General features: G+C 39.7%; 1 protein-coding gene across 16 annotated transcripts in view; it reads left to right on the forward strand.

Moving 5' to 3' along the window:
* Positions 1 to 21,870, forward strand: part of PARD3 (par-3 family cell polarity regulator) — a 426,281-nt gene that overhangs the window by 122,328 nt on the left and 282,083 nt on the right. For all 16 annotated transcript variants that reach the window (XM_048952157.1, XM_048952158.1, XM_048952142.1 and 13 more), the window contains exon 3: positions 15,021 to 15,201. In XM_048952157.1, coding sequence (XP_048808114.1) covers positions 15,021 to 15,201 — 181 coding nt within the window. The remainder of the gene's footprint in view (positions 1 to 15,020; positions 15,202 to 21,870) is intronic.

Consider the following 21,870-nt stretch of genomic DNA (forward strand, 5'->3'; position numbering starts at 1 on the left):
ACCTGAAGTTGGATCTGAGCAAACTGTATTTCAGTACCCTGTGAGGGTTTTTGTTTCAACAGAGGAGCATTTTCTGAATTCTGAACGTGTTACAGCCATTCAGTACTTCTGAAATTCAGGTCACTTTTAATGAGTGTGATATGTACACCAGTCAAGTCAACCTGTTTTACATTTTGGACAGTAAGAATGTGGAATGAAATGAGAATTCATTTCCTCAAATTGTTTATAGAATGAATATATTTATGTAATGATTATATGTGAATATTTTTATATAATGAATAAGAAATGCTTAGAGCTGTATGTCTGGAGGTAGGTAGCACCGCTGTTTTCCCATGAAAGACGTATGTTATTTTCCTAGTGCATGCGGTGTCCCAGTATAAACAAAGAGGTGAACTTCAGATCATTCAAACCATCAGTTATTGATGAATGGAAGTGAAAAAGTGGCAGAAGAATTATCTGTACCTGACTGGCTGAACATGACTGTTCTAACCCATCAGTGGGTGATGGCACTCTCCATCCTGGCTCTGCAGCTGAAGCTGAAGCAGAGGCCTGTTTGTACACTGTAGATTTGTAAACTAGCACTAGGGGTGCTGGAGGTTCACAGTGAGGAGACCTCACCTTCTTTCCTCTGTTTCTGTCAGCTGGCTGTTTTGCTGTTATTCTTGCTCATCTGTTCCTTCCTTGTGTGTCTCCTTTCTCCCATTCTGTCACTTTGAGCTTTGGGTTTTCATGTTGTACTCCATTCTGCTCTGTGTTCTCCCCAGGAATGTTTGAGGTTCCTATCTCATGAATTCCTGCCAAGTTCTAATTCCTACATCTGTTCCAGACATTATCCAGATGCTCTAATTTTGAGACCTTTAAAGACATGACTTTTCTGATCCTATGTTTCTCTGAAACCCAAGTAACCTGAAGCACAGATACAATTGTGGAAGCATTAATCTTATAGTTAAACAATACTAAAGGCATTCTGGAAATGACACTTTTGACCACAAAAGTTTTTGTAATAGCTGGTATGCGCTGAATGTAAATTAATTTGCTCTGCTGGGGATAAAGTTACTTTTGTGTAGCTGTGGCTAGATGGAGCTGTCAGAATGTGTAAGGCTGTTTGATTTATGTGCAAAGGCTATGTGCATTAGACTTCCCTGGTATGTGCTATTCATTTTAGCTACTTATGGGGTTGAATGTTGATGCCCTTTTACTATTTTAGCAGAGATGATATAATGTTTGGTAATTATTTTGGAAAGTAGAGAAATCATTTGGGATATAACAATTAGGTACAGAGACTGTGAAATAAGGTTTGCTTTCAGTGAGGGGAAGATCATCTTAAAGCAAGGACGCTTGAAAAAGTAATGAATGCATAAATGTTTCTGATTAAATGTGTGGGTTTTTTTTTTTTGGTATTTATGTGGGTGGAGTTGTTCTAATAAGTGAATAGTCTCTAGTGAGCTAGGTAATCTGAAAATGGTATTTCACTTTGGATAAAAGTGACCTCTAATGAAAAATGATTCTTTTCAGAAGCTGTGCTCTCTCTCATTTTCAGTCTTTTCCTTTTAATATTAATTACTAGGATGTTTTAATTAAAAACAGATCTTGGAGGTATTATCTGCTTCCTCTGTTTAGTCCTTTTAAATGTTAATCACTTATGACAGCATAATTTACACAGCAACCTGCACAAGTCTTATGCAATGTGCCTGCTTTGTGTAGTGCCAAACTACAAACTGCACCCCAAAAGTGTTTTCAAAAAGTGCTTACAATTGCAGAGATTCAGCTTGGTAGGAGAAGCACAGGGGAAACAAGACTATTTTTTTTCTTTCTTGCTTTTTTTCCCCCTAGATAATTTAGAAATGAAATTAAGACTTAGCGAGACAGAAAAGCTATGTCAAGATGGTTGCAGCTTTCCAAGAACTGACGCTTACACTCAGTGCTGAATTCACTCCCGATTCTGTGGGAAGACATTTAGAAAAGAGTGGAAAGTGAGAGCCTGGATTCAAGGCTGGTCTTTGCCTCCCTGCATTCTGCCTTCTTACAGGTTTTTTTTGTTTTTTTTTTTTCCCTCTCTTTTTGACAGCTGGTTTTATTTGCAGTGACTAAAGATGTGGATGTGAGTTCATAAAGCTAAACAATTACTATATATCTCTACAAGGTAATATGTATTCATACATGGGACTTGCTCACTTGGAGCACTGAAGGTGCTGTTCACAGGTTTTTTTAATATGTAATAGTAAAAATTAAAGGGAACTATAAATTAATTGGAACACCATTAGTACAGTGAGCAGTAGTCAAAAGATTTAATAATCTTTTAATAATTTATTTAATAAAATAATCTGATGTTACCCAATTGAAACAGCTTGTTTTGTGTGGTGTTTCTGAATGGAACCTTTGGCAATCAAATTCCTTGTGCAAAATTTAATGAAAAATAGAGTTACTACTGAATATACTGTTTTGCCAGCTCAACAAAGGATGTTAAGTTCTGCATATTTTTGCATAATAAAGATAACTGTTGACAGTGTAATGATCCATTTGGCACAGATAAAATAATGAATGATTTTAATAACCTTACAACAGTTCTGAATTGACTATGAAATATAATATAGACACTTCAGATGGAGGCAGGTCTCATGCCCTGGTAGGGAGTGTTAGCTCCTACCTTTAATTTTTTCTGGAAGAGAAAACAGGAGAAGCAGAGAAGCAAGACCAGCCCATAGGAAGCAGGGATGGGTTAGAGCTGAAAAATGGAAGGGATCTACTTCAAAGTTTTCAGTGAAGTCCTTGTCTGTAGGTTGAAGCTGATGGCTTTTGACAATGCTGCATCTCCTTCCCCAGTCTGGGTGACTTATGTTGTGTTGGAAAATGCAGTCATCAGTATGGGGGTAAATCAAGCTCAAGTGTAATAATGGTACAGTGTGCCCAAGTTTGGTAGCTTGAAATGAGTGTGCATGCAAATGTAATTTCTCTTGAGTGATTCTTTTTAGAAATATTTTTTTAGATTCATATAGGTGATGTAAGTGCATCGGTCCTGGTTTCCCCAGTGATTTAGGGAATTAATTTCCAAAATGACTTCTGAAAACTCAGGCTGGAGTCTTTGAAGCTATCATACTAAATAATTTAGTAGTACAGTTTTGGCAAAGTCACAGTTTGTGTTCCTGCCTCTTCGGTTATAAGCATCCCTACATAGAGAGGCTTGTAAGGGTGTGGTGTTCTGCATCAAGTAGCCAAGCATCATGGGCTGGTACACAGAATAATTGGAGTAATACTGGGGGTCTCCTATGCTGTCACATAGACAAAAGAACTTGATTTCCAGTGAATGTGCTTTGAGACTAAATGTAATGTCATTAATGATCTGTTTTCCTTCTGATGTCTTCAGTTGTTAATCTTAATTTCTTTTTGTTGCAGTTTTTTTTCTGTTCTTGTTTGTTTTCATAGGCATCTCAAGGTCTGATTTGAGAATCCATCAGGAAGGTTTTAGAAGCAGACTTTCAAGAATGCCTTGGCATCTAATTGCTAATGATTTTACAGGATGTAAGCAAGCTTTCCTTCAAACAAATATGCCAAATTTTTCGAAGAAAATCTGGCCCCAGATCATTTTGAACATGATTTCGAATGTGGGAGACTAGTTTGAGAACTTCTCTGGGGGTCAGCTGCTACATCATTTAACTTAATAGTGTTTTGTGTGAAATAAACAGTCCCTAGAGATCACTGTGGGTAATGGATGGATGTACTGCTGGATGGGCCACCATTCACACAGAGATTGCCATAATTCTGCCTTGTAGAAAACCAAAACACATTTGGTAAGAACTGTAGTACTATGGTTCACAGATCTTCACCTAACAGGTTGTCTTTTGCTTAAGATCAGAGCTCTCTGTCTGGCTTGTATTCATGTGATAATTCTGGGAAGTCAAGCCTGGGATGCTACAGGCAGGGGCACTCGTGACCTATTCCCAGTGCAAGCTGCTCACATCAGCCCCCCCTTGGCTGAAGCAGCACTACAGGCTATTTCTGTAGGAAGGACCGTGCTAATGGGCTGCAAGTTGTTGCATTGTTTCCACCGTTGTTACATTTCAAAAATACATTAAATATTAGTCAAGGAGAACAATCAGTCATTTGCATTAAAGATTTTTCTAGATTTTTTTAAAGGAAGGGAAGCAAGAATTATTGACTAATGTGCTGATCATTTTTGCTATTATACATAAAATGAAGAATATTGTTATTATTGTTTTAAAATGTCAGAAATAAATGTCTCTCTCTTTAAAGTTCTTTTTTAAATACTAGATAATGAAGTTATCTAAAAAACCATTCCAATCTTTGTTTTTTTTTTCTTTTTTTAAGGCCTCTGAAAAGTTTCGGGGGGAGAAATTGTTATACAAAAGGTGCAGGGTACATAGAGTTTTACCTTTTGAACAGACCTTGACGTTGATTTAAAATAAGCCTAATTTAACAGATATTATATTGCACGCTGAAGATAATTTAGGCTAATGTCAAGGACAAGTGTTATCTATTCCTTTGTTGTAGTGAGGTATTGAAATAATGAGTGGAACAGAAGGGAATCACAAAATGTTTGAAGTTTTTCATCTGTGTCTCTAGATGGGTATTTTTAATCACATTCTCCTGGCTTTTGCATGCAAATTATACTGAATAGCAGATACTATACAAAATTAAGAGCTGTATTTTAGCAAATCTATTTTCTTGAAGTTTAATAAGCTTGCAAAGATTCATCTGTGCTTTAACTAACTAGGTACCTTTGTGTATCTCTAAGTTGTGAAATTCACAACTTGGATTGTTAAATGCTGCTGTTTTGATCCTGTAGCAGAGAAATTGAAAGCCTTTGGTATTTTTGAAGGTTTCTGAAGCCATTTTTTCCTTGGTACTCAAGGGCTGCAGCTTCCAATGACAGATGAGACAACTGTTAAGATTTAATACATCTTTATTTCAGCAGTATATCTTGCCGTGTGACACCAGCCCCTCTAATGACCCCGGTGTCTGGATTACTTACTGCATAGCGTCACTGTTTAACTGCTGACCTCTGTGTCAGAAATAAAATACAGAACTCCTCCGAGCCTCACACTGCTGATGTGAGGCCTGGTGACCTGTAGACTCATCCCATGCTTGCAGGCTCAGCTGAGTGGAAGCAGTCTGGCATCTTTTAGGGCCTTGCCCTCTTAAAAGAGGAGGCAGAATTTTATAGTGCTCTAAAATGTATGTAAAATTGCTTCCAAAGTAATATTAATAACATTGTCCTATGTAGTTCACATATATTCATTACTGCTGAGGGAGCAAAATTGCAGGAGATGAAACTGGCTCATTCACATGCTCGAAGATGTGCCCAGTGGTTTCCGCACACCGTTGCTCTCTTCTGATACTGCGTGTTCTTCACACACCTCTTAAAAATTGGAGTAGATGTATTTTTTTTCCTTTATTCTTTTCAAAATGAGCTCCATGGTAAATCATGTACTGTAATGATTTTGCAGAGTATGTGCTTAGTCTTGAAGAAGAGGGCTGTTTTTACAAAGGGACTTTAAAAGAAATCTTTTCTGCTGAAATTGAGGATTTGAGGAAAAAACAGCTATAGTTATATTCTGTATGCTTTCAAAGGAAGAGTCGGTGAAGAAATGACCCATTACAAAAACCCCATGATTAAAAAAATGTGATTGAAAATCTTTCTAATATAAGACAGAGATACTTTTCCCAGCTGCCCTCATATCCTAGATGTACATGGGCTTAAGTGCTTTGGTATTTGCTGTGTGGGGAAGCTGCAGCAACTGAAGAAAGGAGACTGCTGTCTGATTGTAATGTCTTATTTTTGCTGAGAAACATCGGAGAGAGAGATAAATATTGTTCAAAATGGTTTAAAAGAAGTGAGAATGTTTTTCTCTATTCTTGCACTGTCATTTTAGCTGAAGTTTTGTGCATAGTTAAGAGTTCTGGAAATGATTTGTCCATAGTCTTAATTAGGACACTTCCTTTTGTGGTACATCTGCAATGTTTTTTCTTTTTGGCTTTTGTGTGGCTGTCCACACTTACATAGGCATCAGAGCACGGTAGTGGCATTGACTGAATTGGTGGGACTCCGGTTAGCAGCTGCTGGTGTTGTTGATGGTTGGTGGATGTTGTGGAGCATGCTTGAAGCTAATTCAGACTGGCTGTGGAGCCTTCCTCAGTGTGATTCAAACTATAGCAGAAAAACAGCATTCAAGAACAGGGTTACAGTAACAAACCTTTCGTTCACCCATCCCTGATTCAGGGTGAGTTTGCCCTGCCAATAAAAACCCCAACTACCATGATATATGATCTTCTAGTAGAGTTTGTCATCTTCATGATAGGTAGACTACTTTGACCATTTATTTTTGCCTTGAATGCCTTCAGGCCATTTGGCATAGGGCAGGGGGTTATCTGACTGTTGGAGAGAACAGATGGAACAGAAGTTAACTGGTGTTAATGGCCACTATCCAGCTCCGGAGTTGGGCCTGTCGTTCAGAAAGACTTTGCAGAATAAGGAGTTGGTGCATTCTCTGTGTATTCTTATCTGATAGACCACACACTGCGCCTGGCAGCACGATGCTCATTCGGTACGTGATGCATAACCTATGTATCTGGTATAATGGCCCTAAGTTGTAGCAGGAGAGGTTCAGGTTGGATATTAGGAAAATTTCTTTTCAAAAAGAGTGATATAGCACTGGAACTGGCTGTCTGGGGAAGTGGTGGAGTTACTGTCCTTGGAGGTCTCAAGGAACAAGTAGGTGTGATGCTGAGGGATATAGTTTAGTGGTCATGATGGTGATGGGTTGGTGACTGGATGATCATAGTGGTTTCGCCAACCTTTATGATTCTACGATATTCAAAGACTGAGAGCATGAAAAAGCAAATCCAGCCTACTTATTAGGCAGCTCAGTGGCATCTGCCTCTGTCTGTCTGTTTATCTATCTATCATCCAGAAGGACCTTGAAAAGCTTGTGAGGTGGGCCCATGCTGACCTCATGAAGATCAACAAGACAAAGTGAAAGATCCTGCACCAGGGTCTGGACCGTCCCAAGCACAAATATGAGTTTGGCTGAGAATGGCCCTGAGGAGAAAAGATTTGTGCGTGTCAGTTGATGGAAGATTGAGCGTGAGCTGGAAACGTGCACTTGCAGCCCAGAATGCTAACTGTATCCTGGGTTGCATTGAGGGAACTGGGACCAGCAGGTTGAGGGAGGTGATTCTGCCCCTCTATTCTGCTCTCATGAGATCCCACCTGGAGTACTGCATCCAGTTCTGGGGCCCCCGACACAAGAAGGACATGGAGCTGTTGCAGGGGGTCCAGAAGAAGGCCCACGAAGATGATCTCAAACTGAAGTGCCTCCCCTCTGGGGACAAGCTAAGAGTGCTGGGGCTCTTCAGCTGGAGAAGAGAAGGCTCTGGGGGAACTTTACAGCAACCTTCCAGTAGCTGTAGGGGGCCTACAGGAAAGCTGGGAAGGGACTTTTTGTAAGGATGTGTAGTGACAGGATGAGGGGAAATGGCTTTAAGCTGGAAGAAGGTAGATTTAGACTAGATGTTAGGAAGAAATTCCTTACTACGTGGATGGGGAGACACTGGAACAGGTTGCCCAGAGAAGGTGTAGATGCTCCCACCCTGGAGGCATTCTAGGCCAGGCTGGATGGGGCTTTGAGCAGCCTGGTCTAGTGTGAGGTGTCCCTGCCTATAGCAGTGGGGTTGCAACTGGTTGATCTTAAAAGTCCCTTCCTACCTAAACCATTCTACGATCTATTATCTGTCCTCAGATTACTTTTAATGCTTACCATATATTTCTTGGTCTAAGCCTCAGCCTGACTTAAGCCATGGAGGCCCAGTAGAGGGTTCAGTTAGAAAAGATGCACTGTGCCTTGCAGGGTGCCACCGTTGTGCTTGTTTTTAGGCTGTTGCTCAGCAGTAGAGGAGAGAGGAGGGGAGGAGAAATCTTTTAAAAATATGTCATCTTAAACTAATATATTTTAAAAATAGTCTGGTAAATTACAGCATAGTATCTAAAACTATATTTAATTCCTACTGGGAGAAGATTAGATTGCAATTTAATATTGCTTCTAGAATTCCTCAGATCAAAGTGCTGTAGGAAATGAATAATCAAAAGCAATGTTTTAATAAAAACCTTGTATATTTACTTCAGAATCACTTCCTAGATTTAAAGAATTATGAAAGAAGCAGGTTATTAAACTACCTGTAAAATTAACGTGTCTTTTGAATTAATAGTTGAATTCCGATGTTGCAAAGATGATTTAGCTTGGTATGTTATGCTAAGTTTGGTAAGGGAAGGATATTTAGTTAGTCAGCAGATTTAAGAATAGCTTTCAATTAGACCTATGATACATTTTCCAGCAGTGATTATTTTGTACTTGGAGATTTTGAGGAGGCAGAATATATTCAGGAAATGCAGAGTCTTGCACCTAGGCTGGAACAGACAGCAGTACAGGCTGGGAGCTCACTGCCTGTGGTGTAGGAGCTGACCTGGTAGGCAGCTTGGGGACAGCTATCCTGGGCTTCAGGAGCGAGTGTATAGCAGGTTGAGAGAAGTGACAGTATTCCCTCTGCTTTTGCACTATTTGATTTCCCCAGTACAAAAAGACCTCTGTGCTGACCCAGTCTGAGATACCAGGATGTGTTTAGGGGCTGGAAAAGATCACATGGAACAGAGGCTGAGACTTCCAAAGGTTCCTTCCAGTTGAGGTCTTTCTGATTCTCTATGAGATTATGCTTTTGAGTAATTCATGTAAGATCTAATGCAAGGTTTTAATTTGATAATAGAACGTGACCCTTGAAATGATCTTTGTATGTTTTCAAAAGCAATAATGCAGTAAAGCTAAGAGGGTTCCAGTTGCACTCCCTTCTATCTAAATTACTTTGACTAGTTGTTACTGAAAGCTTGTTCTTGCTTCCAACTGAAGCTGAATTGCATAGGTAAAGACTTGCTTGAAATTACAAAGACTTGTGCTACAGTTCAGCTATAACTTTGAATTTCAACTGTATTGCCTTTTTTCTTATTTTGAAATGTTGGGTAATCTTTAAGTCTGTATTGAGGGGCTCAGGACTCAGATTGGAGATAAAGCACAGGGTGCCTCAGATAATATATATATATATATATATATATTAATCAGTCCTTTTTTTTTTTACCTCTGCAGACAGAAGTGTCTCATTTGTTAAAATGTGCCCTTTTTCCACATTTCATCTTACCAGTTCATTGATACAGTAGTTATATTTAAATGGGCTTTTAATGAGCTATGTAGAAAAGTGAAGCTCAAGAAATGACAGTTATTTAGGTGTGCCATGTTGTCATTAAAGTCACTTTAGAAAGCCTACACGTTTATTTCATTTTTAGAATATTTTGCATCGAAATTACAATTAGAGGCTTCCTTGTTAATTATTTTCCAGAATTTCTGTTTCTTCCTCTTACATTCATTTGCTTGTTTACATGTGCAACAACTTGTATTTCTGGACACTTTGGGCTCTGAGGTGCCATTAGCTGGAATTTGATTTGCTGCTGGGCCTTATGCAATAAGACTTCATTAGTTCTGCTTTGGAGTATACACAGAGCAGTAGTCCATGCTGTCTGCTTTGGGTTATTGCCAGTTATGCACTGTTTCTGTAGATATTTATTGGCATTCTCTTTGGTTGTGCTCACTGCAAGGGAAATGGGCAGTCAGTCGGGTGGTACAGGTGCTTAAGTCTGCACAACTGTCTGGAGAAGTTTTTGGCCTCGAAGGTGCCCCTCTGCAGTCTGTTGAAAGCAGAAAAATAACCACTTGTGTGAAAGGCAGTTCCGAATGTGGAGGGCCTTCCTGAGGGAGGAGATGTGTAGCAAACTCACAGATGAACACAGCAGCTGTGTAAGGGAAGCCCACATCTGGAAATCATTGTGTGGGCCAGCAGGGAGGGGGCAACTCAGCCGGAGGGATGGAGGCTGCTGGGCACCCAGCAGGTCAGCTGCAGAGCGCAGGGCGATGAGCAGGAGAGCAAATTGGGAATGTCCGTTATGAAATGCTTTGGTAATTATCCTGGTGAGAAGGAAACAGATATTTAAAATAACTTTTAATTATTGGGGAAAAAAAAATATCAAAAAAGGGTTTTTAACAGGTGTTGATGCCTACACAGGAGACAGCATCAGATTCATCAGTATATTATTAAAGAATTCACAGGTTTTGGAGAGATGCTTAGGAATATATAAAATACAAGTGATCGTTTTGTCTGTCTTGCATGTCATAGGAAAAATACAGCTAGACATTCTGGCTTTATGGTTTTTGTGAAGTAGAGGATTTCTGGTTTTGGATGAACTAATTGCACTGAAAGAGTGATGAATTGTTTTATATGGTCTTAGGATTTAATCAAAATGTAAACAAGTCTTGCTGGCAAATGTTTTTTTTTTAAATCCAGTTAATTAAAATTCAAGTACTTAATCTAGTGTATTAATTAAGACTTCATATGTGTTTACTATTTTTTAATTATCTAGGAATCAAAGGAAATTGTTATAATGAATACTGGAATGCAAACTGCTGCTATCTGTCAATAGTAGAATAAATCATCCTTCTTGCTTTTTATTTATATGAGTACATGTAACCTGTCTAGTGTGATATGTTCAGTCCTGGCTGAAGAAAGAGAAAAGTTTATGATGGATTCCCTTTCACACATTGCTAAAGACTGGAGATAAGTGCTGGGGAAATTGACAGAGCGTTTCCATAGGTGGTAATCTAAACAAAGCAACTCTCTTCATATTTGTAACTGCTACAGAATATTAAGCACATTTTTCTTCTTGGAAAAACTAATATGCTTTCACTAGGGACCAAATTCCCAGCCTGTTCAAACTGCTGTTTTTTTCTCATGCCAGTTTACATTGATGAGGAATGTGGCTCTGTATTGAAATCTCCTTTCTATTGCTGTTATAATTGTAAATGCAAATATGTCAGTCTGAATTAAGCCTACCATTTATTTGTTTCAGGATAAAAGATTGATTTTTTGCTACTGAGTTGTATTTCTTAGTTCCAGATTTTTTATTCCGTGGTTGAAAACTGCAAACAGTGTGTCCTGCTGTAGCCTGTTAACCATAGCTTCAATTCTTTGAGTTCAGATTCAGGTCCCATGGATTGGTGGGGTGGAGAGGGGAGAAATGGCTTGAAATATCGTTGTTACTATTAGTATTATTATTACTTATTTAGTCCTGTTGCTGATATGACTTTGGTCTTTGACTGCGGGATGAATTCAGACAAACTAAGCAGCTTCAATTTTCACAAAATTTTGGTGGAAAGTCTTTTAAAGACCTGATCTAATATTAATCAGCTTATCTGCTTTCTTTCCTTGCGCTTTGTTACGGTTTGTTCGTCCCTTTCACTGATTTCCAGTGTGAGAATGATTTGCGTAGTGGATTCCTCAGGTCATGGCAAATCCAGAATTGTAAGATGGAGAACAGGAGACAAACCTGTGTCATGCATTGGAAGTAATCATTACAGAATAATTCGGGAAAGAGGTATGCAGTCCATTTGATTTCAAAATAGGCATAGGGTGCAACTATGGTAATTTCAGTTGTGTTTAAAAAAGGAGCTAAAAAAGAGAAAAAATGAGAAGAGAAAGCACCAACCTGGAGGTTGTTTCTCCACAGACGCTGTTGTTTTCAGGCACAATAATCATCTTTGTTTTCTGTGCTCTTTGTAAACCTGGTATTTAAAACCTTTCGAAATTTGATCAGTTTACCATTGACTTGAAGGCTACAAACAGCTACTCCAGTAATCTGTGTTACGTGCTTTGCCACCTTAGTACCTGGCCTTTGAACATGCCTGGCACCTTGCTGACAGGTTATTGCTTCCTTGGCACAAAGCATCTGTTACTGCTGTGGTTTCTTGGTGAGTCCAGTGACCTCCTGATATGGATGGCCTGTGTCCAAGTAGCCCGATGGATTCTCTTAATGTTTGCCTCCATGGTAGTGATGTCACGGGCTTGTGGGCTTCACAAAGTACAGCTGTGTGTTGCTCCTTATGTCACTGCTCAAAGAATTGCCTTTGAGGAAAAATATTGGAGAATCCATAACATGATTCTCAGTGTGTGAGTATGGTGGAAGATACGTTGTTTTTTCCTTGTTTCCTGTAATCTCACTGCCACCCTAAGAGTGGAATACCAAGCTCTGGAAGTCAAGGTCCAAGCTGTAATTCACTGTAGGTCTTTCAGTCGCCAAGATTTGCTTGTTGTTCGGGATGCCACTACTGCAGAATTAATGCAAAGCTAATTAGGCTTGGAGAAAGCTATCATGGCTTGTGTTTCTTTACAGGTTGTATGCAAAAATGTTACAACTTAGTATGCTTCTTATTGGAACTGAAGCCTTTTGAAGGTTTGATGCTGTCAAAATGGTGAATTACCTATGAAAATACCTAAGATCAAAAGCTGAGCTTGAAATGAGAAGCATTCTGTTTTGGATGTTCTGAAGTCATAGGTTGTAAGCTGCTTGGAATAGGCAAAACGCTGGAGGCAACTTACAGTGGAACATGCATGTGTATATATATATTGATATGAAAATACTTTTTAATATATTTAATGTATTCACAAATCCTTGCAGGAGCATGCAGTGTTATTTTTCAGTTAGCCTCAAAGGAGCAGAATGTAATTTAGGGATTTATCTTGATACATGCCGTGGAAAGTTGAAGATTTGATGCTTCATCCTTGGAATTCTTAAGTTCATCCTTTGTGTACCAATGCCTTCCACATTTTCACTTGTGGATTAATTTATTTTCAGTTGCTGGAGATTGATAATTAGCTGTTATACAAAACAGTCAAATTGTTAGAAGTGTGAAGTGTGCTGCTTTTGAGAAATGCGTTTCAATTTGTGTAAGTATTGGTATTTCTCAGCATGTTACAGAATTAGCTGTCTCATACTATTGATGCACTCATGTTTTAGATATTGTCCCAACTCTTTTGGTGCTATCTCATCATATACTGGTTTCTCAAATATAAAATGGTGAACCGTTTGTTAAAACCACCCACTCTATCTGCTATTGCAGCCTGCTTTTCCTTCTGCTGCCTACCTTCCAAGTAGCCCTGCAGAGAGCACTGACTTTTACCCATTACTGATTTGTTCTTTCTCTTTTGCACATGCCAGAGCCTAAATTTGCATTAGGAATGGAATTATTATATAAAAAAAAAAAAAAAAAAAAAAAAAAAAAAGGCAACAAAAAAAGCCCGACAAAATGTTAATGCCTGAAAGTAGTTTCAGAAGCTCTATTCCCAAATGATTTCCATTTGGGCTTCCAGTTGCAATTTTTAATCTGTTTATTTATTTATTTATTTTAACTAATGTTTGCATAGATCAGATTGGAGTTATGGGACTGTGGTTAAAATCTGTAGGATGAGATGATGTCAAATTCACTCAAAGAAAAAAAGAAAAATAAAAAGATAAAAATGACTTCTGGTTCCTTCTGGTAATAGGAAGCCCTAAGTGTTGTTAAAACAAACAATTTGCAGAGATCAGCGCGGGTTTAAGCTGATTTGCTCCATTTACCCTACCAATACGGTCAGAAGAATGTAATGCGTTCTTAGAAGTGTCTTTCAGTTATTACATTACAGATTAATTTGTAGGCTGCAGAATGCTGTTATCCATAGGACTTCTCTACCCATCTTGAAAATCGAATGTGTACGAGAGCTGGCCTTTTCCCTTTCAGTGAGTCCCCACAAATAAAATGGGAGAAATCATTTTCAAATAAAAGCATTCAGAAATTGTGGAAAAAATGTTAGATTTACTGAAAAAGCCATGATGTTTTTCCTGTTTCTCTCACAATGGTGAACAGAGGTTTGGCAAATCATAATTAAATTAGTGCCTTGGCTAAGTTTCAAATTGGGCTTTGGATCTTACTTTTTTCTTGGAGAATCTGAATGCAAACAACAGCAATATTTCTGGAAATTTGACTAGTGAAATTTTGCAAGGGAAGCCCACCGCTGAAATTGTGTTAATAGACATTAACAAATGTCAGATTAATAGACAATAAGCTAACTTGTAGCAATTTGATGCTTTAGGGTGACTTCATACTCTGTAGCTTTCAGCATGTGTGAACTTCTGGAGTACTGTGTCCAGGTCTGGAGGCCCCAGTACAAAAAAGAGAGAGCTGTTGGAGAGGATCCGAAGTAGAGCCATCAAGATGATCAGGGGACTGGAGCACCTCCCCTATGAAGGAGGAGCTCAGGGGGTTGGGCTTGTTCAGCCTGGAGAAAAGAAGGCTGTGGGGTGACCTCATTGCAGCCTTTCAATACCTAAAGGGAGCCTACAAACAGGAGGGGAATCAACTCTTTGAAAGGGTTGATAAGGACAAGGGGAAATGGTTTTAAGTTGAGGGAGGGGAGATTTAGGTTGGATGTCAGGGGAAATTCTTTACAGAGAGAGTGGTGAGGTGCTGGAACAGGCTGCCCAGAGAGGTTGTGGATGCCTCATCCCTGGAGGTATTCGAGGCCAGACTGGATGGGGCCCTGGGCAGCCTGGTCTAGTACTGAATGTGGAGGTTGGTGGCCCTGCATGTGGCAGGGGGGTTGGAGATTCATGATCCTTGAGGTCCCTTCCAACCCTGGCCATTCTGTGTGATTCTGTGTCTGTGATTCTTATTGTGTATTTTTATTCCATAATGTTGTGTAATTGCCAATGGTTTGACTATAACAGTGATGCATAGAGAGGTATCAGCAGACAGGTGGTAACCTCCAGTGCACAGACTTTGAGCAGTTTCTGTACTGCTGGGTGAGATTGAGGGGTTTGCTAGGAAAGATGAGACTGCGTTTCCTGGCTTGGTACCACTTGCTCTGTGCTCACGGTGCTGGGGTCTGTGCTGTGTTGGAGCTGCTGGCCCTTGGCCCTGCCTTGGGCAGAGCTGCATTTCTTTGGGCTTGGGTTGTGGTCTAGGCCTTGATTTGAGTCAGTGCTTATGGGCATTCCTTTCTTTTTAATGGGAAGAAATGATGAAATGCTTATCTCCAGTGGCACTTTGATGTTGCTCAAGGTTTCTTTTTAACAGTTGATTAAATGTCATTTGCAGCTGGTGGCTGTGTTTGATGAGCAAGATCCTCACCATGGAGGCGACGGCACCAGTGCCAGCTCAACAGGCACACAGAGTCCTGAGATTTTTGGCAGTGAGTTGGGGTCCAACGCAGCATCAGCCTTTCAGCCCTACCAAGCAACAAGTGAAATTGAGGTCACCCCTTCAGTCCTCCGTGCAAGTAAGTCAATGTGCTTCATATCTCAACATGTTTCATCTTCACTTCGAGGGATGCCAAGTTCTTGCTTTGATGCTGTTGGGAATGTGATTCATTATCTGTCCTTACTGAATGCTGATCAAAATGGAGAAATGGCTTAAATGCTGGTTGCATGCAAGCAAATAAACCTTTCTTTTTTAATAAATTATTTATAAGCTGCTTTTAGGTGCAATAAACTATGTGCTGCCAGATTAAAATTGTCCTAACGCTGAAAATCACAGCAAAATTTCTAAAGGCAGTTGCTTCATGCTCTATTTTTCAGTTTGCCAATTTTATTGCATTTAATGAAGAAAAGGGTAAAAAAAAAAAAAAAAAAAGCAAACTAGTAACGGCAGGAACGCTTTCTACTGAACCTCTTAAGGTTGCTAGTTATGCTTATCACCTTTTCTTAAAAACACCTTGTGATACATACATTTATTGTGCTGGGAAAAGATGCTTTTCTAAAAAAGTAGACCATAGCCAGGAAAATCCCTTTATTTTCTTTATTTTGAAATGTAGACTAGTTGCAAAACCACAAAGTATTAAATATATATAGATCAGCATTCTTGTTTGGGAAGGATTCTGAGTATTTCAGCTTACTAAAAAGGAAAAAAAAAAAAGTACCAAATGACATTTACAGTGCAGTTCTCATTGTTGTTAAATCTATCATGCAAGCAAGACAATTTTAGACTGAGCAGTGTGCCCCTTTTAGTTATACTATCTGTCATTTCCTCCACTGAAGTTTTGAAGTAGTGATGCCATTCCAGAAAATTCATAGCAGAGGTTCATATCAGTCAGTCCTTTGATATTCTGAAGTCTTTTAAAAAATGATTTGTAATTCCGAAGAGGTTACTTTTCTGTAGGCGTTCCTTTAATGGATAAAATGTATGTTTTAGTAGAGAGGTAAAAACACAAATGGAAAAGTTACAACTCTCTATTTAAAGTTTGAAGGGTTTTGTTCCATAGTGTTTTCTGTAAAACTAAGAGAACAACGTTTAAGAATTAGGTTATGAAGACTTGAACGCATGTCTTTTCAAGTTATGACTGTGTTCAATTAAAATACAGAATTAAATTAGGGAGAGGATAAATGGCAGACAAGAAGAAAAAAAAGCATCAATTGCAGTGCCCTTTTGTTTTGCTGTCACTGGAGTATGCCATTGCTAAATGCATATCTCAGTTCCATTTGTAAGACAAAAACTGTCCTTCTGACTTTTCAGCTTGGGGTGGCTCAGAGCAGATCATACGTACATGTTTCTTCCTTAATGTGATCGTCTGCTGTGCTATTTAGCGTATCGATGTTGGTGCATCACAATCACATGGAGCAGATAAAATTCACTGATATATCAGACAGCTCACTTATCTTTGGTGTCATTCGTGTAATACTTGGCCAATTCACTGGCTGCTAAAATGACCGGAAAGTTCTTTGAGACCCAGCAATACAAAGGCCTGTAGAAACGTGTAAGAGCTTTAAAACTGTTGGTAAGCATTACAACTCTTATGACACGTTTTTAATGAAATCGTGAAAAAATAAAATTGGTGAAACGATTTGTCATAAATATTGCAAACCAACCATGTTGTCTTACCTAGTTATTTTTTTTTTTTTTTTTTTTAGGTGTTGACAATTCAGTATATTTCATTTGTAAATGTTCCACACCACAGGCTAAGGATCCCAGTCCAGTAATAATATCCCATGTTAAACCTACCTTTATCAAGAATTTCATTTAAATATACATTGAAAATGGAAATAATATCCCTATTGTATTTCCTTTATAATTTGTGAAGTGAAGCATAGCATACAAATGGTATTCTCAGTATTTCAAATAATTATCTTCTTACTGTGTAAGTTCTATTCAGCAAATAAAACCCATCCAGTTTTGTGGTAGATGCAGATCCCGATTATTACATGTTGACAAGGTCATATATCTATTAATTGGATTGGAGATGGGATACAAAATTGCTGTAATTATTGTAATTTTCTAGCTAATTGCAGGGTTGGCGGTGAATATTTTACTTCTAACAAATGAAAAACAGTATTCCGCCTGAAATTGGTTTACAGCATTTTAGACATTTTGTTTTACGTCCCTGGTGCTTTTTGCTGGCGGGCTGTGCTCTGCTCCTCGTGCCCAGGCTCCGTCCCACTTGGAGCCCACTCAGTTGCGGTGTAAGGCCGGGCCGGTCCCCGTGTGGACACGCTGGAGCTGGGTGTCAGGGAGCTGAGATTTCTCTTTGTTCTGGTTACCATGCCACCCCTTTGTTTGTTTATAGATCGTGCCCCCGTGCCTTCTCAGCAAGGGAAAGGTTAGCTAGATCAGGTCCAGCTGGAGAAGTAATATTCAGCTGGATTCCCTCTTTCCCGTGCACAAACATAGCCTGTACTTTGCACGCGGGGGGTTGTATCAAATTGAATCTTCCCATCTAAATGTGGAAACAAAAATGATGCTGGTCTATACCCCCTATGTTCTTTTGCGTTGGGGAAGTGTACTTCATCGATGAAAGCAGCTGGCTGACGCTCATTATCTGGCTTTTTCGCCATTTTTTGTTGTTTTTCTGTAACCTAAGTTAAACTTCCCATTGTTGTATTTCATCCCTTGAGCTGCATTATTTTTTTGAGCGTGCGGAACACAAGGCGTGTTTTGTGTGAGCCCGCGTGCTTTCTGAGCAGAAGCTGGAAGCTCGCTGCAGAAGATTGTTAAAGCAGAGTGATGTTTATTCCCTGCTGAAATCTAAACTGGAGGCGCAGGTGAAAATTGCCAAACCTAATGAGCAATTTGGCAGATAAGACAGGATGTCAGGCAGTGACAGTTCAGCAGTGGGTGCACTGCCTGTGAACCAAGTTGTTTGTTTCACAGTACTGCATTTAAATATTGTAAATAAAATCCTTTTTCAACTACATGAGACATTGTGAAAAGGGCTGTCCCTTTGTCTCGATTTCCTTTTAAGTTATTTGGCTTTATTAAATAACCAAGGGTGGTCTTAGTTCTTGGTCTTGGTGTGATTATACGTTACAAGTCTCTCTGAACGTTTCGGCAGTTAGAGTTAAAAAGCATTTTTAATGTAAAACATTATTTGGAAAACATTTTAGGAGAGGTTGAGAGGACTGATTTTTTTTCCCAGTTCAGAGAAGAGAAAGGCAGTTTAGAGAGCTTTCCTTTTTTTAGCTTTAGCTTTTAGATAAATGTGTCTTATGGGTGATAATAATGAAGATTAAGCAAGACTCTTCTCACTTGGGTGCAGTGGTAGGGCTGGAGGCAACAAACGTGTTGCAACAAGGAAAATTCCAGTTTTTTAAGGAATGGACACTGACACCAGTGGTTCACAAGGTTCTCCTGAAGGCTGGAGTTGAGTATCTCTTGCAGCACTGGCCAGAGGACTCAGAAATTACGAAAAGCCAGTTGGAAGTGGTGCACTTCTGCAGCGTATTTGTTCAAGTGATCTATACCAGTTATTTTAGTAGGACTCTGGACATCAGTTTTATATTCTGTTCTCAGAAACCCAGTATGGCAAAAATGCCCAAGATCAGAATATTATGCAGTGAGCACGCAGCTGGCTGCAAAGACGTGCTAGCCATGTTGAGCAGCAAATAACATGCTGCAGTTACACATCTTTGTCTATCCAGCAGCATACCTTTTGCTCTAAGGTCACCTGCGTGCATGCATGTTCTTACCCTACGATGGAAACAAGTCTGTTTCTCACAGGTAGGAGCAGGCATGCAGACTGCCACTCTGAATTAGTTGCTACATTGAAGTTCATGACCTTGCTTGTCTTTGAATTTGTGCATGTCTCTGAGCACTGTGAGCAGTTTTTAGTACTTCACTGGCAAATATGGAAGACACATCAAGTATAGTCCCTGAGGACCCTCTTAGGTTAAGGACTGTTCAGTATTTTAATAAATGTGAACTGAAATACGGGGCATTGCATAAAAAGCGAAGATGGGCTGTCAAGTACTTTGAAAGTCAAGGCTACAGTTCGGTCTTTATACATTTATAAATTGTTCTGAAAAAAGTGAAATGCAGTCACTACATCTAGAAAGAAAAATGTAATTTGCAAAACAATACTAGTGAGCAGCTCGTTGCACAATACTGCAAGAAGGGTCTGTGCATAGTTACAGTGCCTCTGGGCTTCGGGTTCTGCCACCAAGTGCTCCTGTGGGATCACAAAGGTAGGTCTAAGCAGGAATGCAGAATCTGGGGTGACAAACTGTGGTGCCAGACTTGGAGAAATCATAAACTTGGAGAGGAACAAGAATATGTGTTCAAGACTATGAGCAAGTGTTGGAAGGACTGGTTTATTAAGACAAAATTGGTAGTCTTCAAATATATTAATTTTATCTTGTTCTCAATGTCTAGTAAGAGAAGTTTAGCTGGCATTTCCTGGGGAAAAGTCATTTTTTTATAATCTGTAGGCTGATAAGCTTTTCTTACAGCTTGTACAACAAGCAAGTCTTTGTGGGAAAGCTTCAGAGGCATCTTCTGCTCACAGCTAAGTAGTGACATGTGCTATGCTGTAAGTCAGGAAGGCAGTCACTGTGGCAGAGATATCCGGCTGCTGGCCAAGCCATTGGCTTATTTTGTAAACACATGCAAGCCACTACTTGCATCCCTTGTTAAATATGCATCTTTTATTAGCATCTCACAATCAGTGTTCAAAAAATCCAATACTAAGCAAAACAGCTTAAGGTGTGAGTGCATAAATAAATGTGAATTTTAATACTTCAAAATTACACTTCATTTTACTTCTCTGATTTGATACAAGTATCAATCTATTAAATCCCAAATGCATATTCTAAAAATTAATTTGTTAATATTTATACTGCTTTTGTTTAATAGGCTGGAGCACTGTATGTTAACTAGCAAAGCATTGCAGAAGTAAGTTTGTATGTATTCCATCTTCAAAAATGATCATAGAATCACCAAGGTTGGAAAAGACCGCCGAGATCATCTAGTCCAACCGTCCACCTACCAGCAGTATTTTTCCACTAAACTATGTCCCCTAGTACCACATCAAAACATTTCTTTAACACCTCCAGGATGGTGATTGAACCACTTCCCTGGGCAGCCTGTTCCAGCACCTGAAAACTCTTCTGGAGAAGAAATTTTTGCTAATATCCAATCTGAACCTCCTCTGGTGCAACTTGAGGCCATCCCTTCTAGTCCTATCACTACTTATGCAGGAGAACAGGCCAACACCCACCTTGCCACAATTTCTTTTCAGGTATTTGACGAGGCTTAATAAGGTTTCCCCTGAGCTGCCTCTTCTCCAAACTGAACAATCCCAGTTCCCTCAGCTGCTCCCCATAAGACTTGTGCTTCGTTGCCCTTCTCTGTACATGCTTCAGTGTTTCGCTGTATTTCTTGTAGTGAACGGGCTAAAACTGAACACTGTACTCAAGGTGCAGCTTCATCAGAGCTGAGTACAGGTGGACTATCATGTCCCTGCTCGGCTGGCTACACTATTTCTAGTACAAACCAGGATGCCATTGGCCTTCTTGGCTGCCTGGGCATACTGCTGGCTCATGTTCAGCCAAGTGTTGACCAGCATGTCTAGGTCCATTTCCTTCTCACAGCTTTCCAGTCACTCTGCCCCAAGCCTGCACTGTTGCCTGAGGTGGTTGTGGCCAGAGTGCAGTACCCTGCACTTGGTCTTATTGAACTTCATCCCACTAGTCTCAGCCCATCTATCCAGCCTGTCCAGATAGGGCAGAGCCTTCCTACCACCAGGCAGATAGTTCCTCTCAACTTGGTGTCATCTGCAAACTTACTGAGGGTTCACTCAGTCCCCTCATCTAGGTCAACAATAAAGATATATTAAACAGGACAGTCCACAGACCACCAAGTCCTGTGGAACACCACTTGTTACTGGTTGCCAGATAGATTCAACTCCATTCAATACCGCTCTCTCTGCCCAGCCTCCCAGCCAGTACTTTACCCAGCAAAGGGTGTACCTATCTAAGCCTTGGGCTGCCAGCTTCTCCAGGAGAATACTGTGGGAGATGCTGTTGAAGACTTTACTCAAGTCTAGGTAAACTACGTCAGCAGCCTTTCCCTCATCCACCAGGTGGATAACTTGATATTAGAAGGGGATCGGGTTGGTTAAGCAAGACCTTATATATAAAAAAAATAATCATTTTCAAGTGTTGAAAGACTAAGGAAGAAAGAGAATAGACAAGGGAAGAAGAAAAAGGTGAGTTCTTAAAAAAAAAAGATGTCTGGAGCTTTATGGGATGGAGTTGTCTTTAAGGTTGAGTAGCTGCTTATTAAATGTGGAGAAATTGAACCACGTTTATAATGCAAGATTATAGTATTACTGAAGTCAATAGGGGGTTTTCAACAGCTCTGCCAAGCTTTGAGTCAGGTCAGCTTTCCACACGGAGTTTTCTTGGTCAGAAACTCTCATTGGAACCAATGTGAAAATGAGCTGTTCAGGTGTCCATCATTCCAGCGCAGCAATGGGAACAAAGCCATAATGATTTAATGACAGCCATTCCCACTTTTAATAACCTTGCTGGGAACCTAGGTTCCCAGAATTTTCCTTTACTGCCCCAGATAATATTAAAAGAAGTTAAAGCTGGGGATTACACCAGGCTGTAGGCAACTGAATAAGGGAGGTTTCCCATGGATCAGTTGGAGGAGAAGATGTGGCAGTATCCATTTTCTC

This window comes from Lagopus muta, chromosome 7 (genome assembly GCF_023343835.1).
Source record: "Lagopus muta isolate bLagMut1 chromosome 7, bLagMut1 primary, whole genome shotgun sequence".
Taxonomy (NCBI): domain Eukaryota; kingdom Metazoa; phylum Chordata; class Aves; order Galliformes; family Phasianidae; genus Lagopus; species Lagopus muta.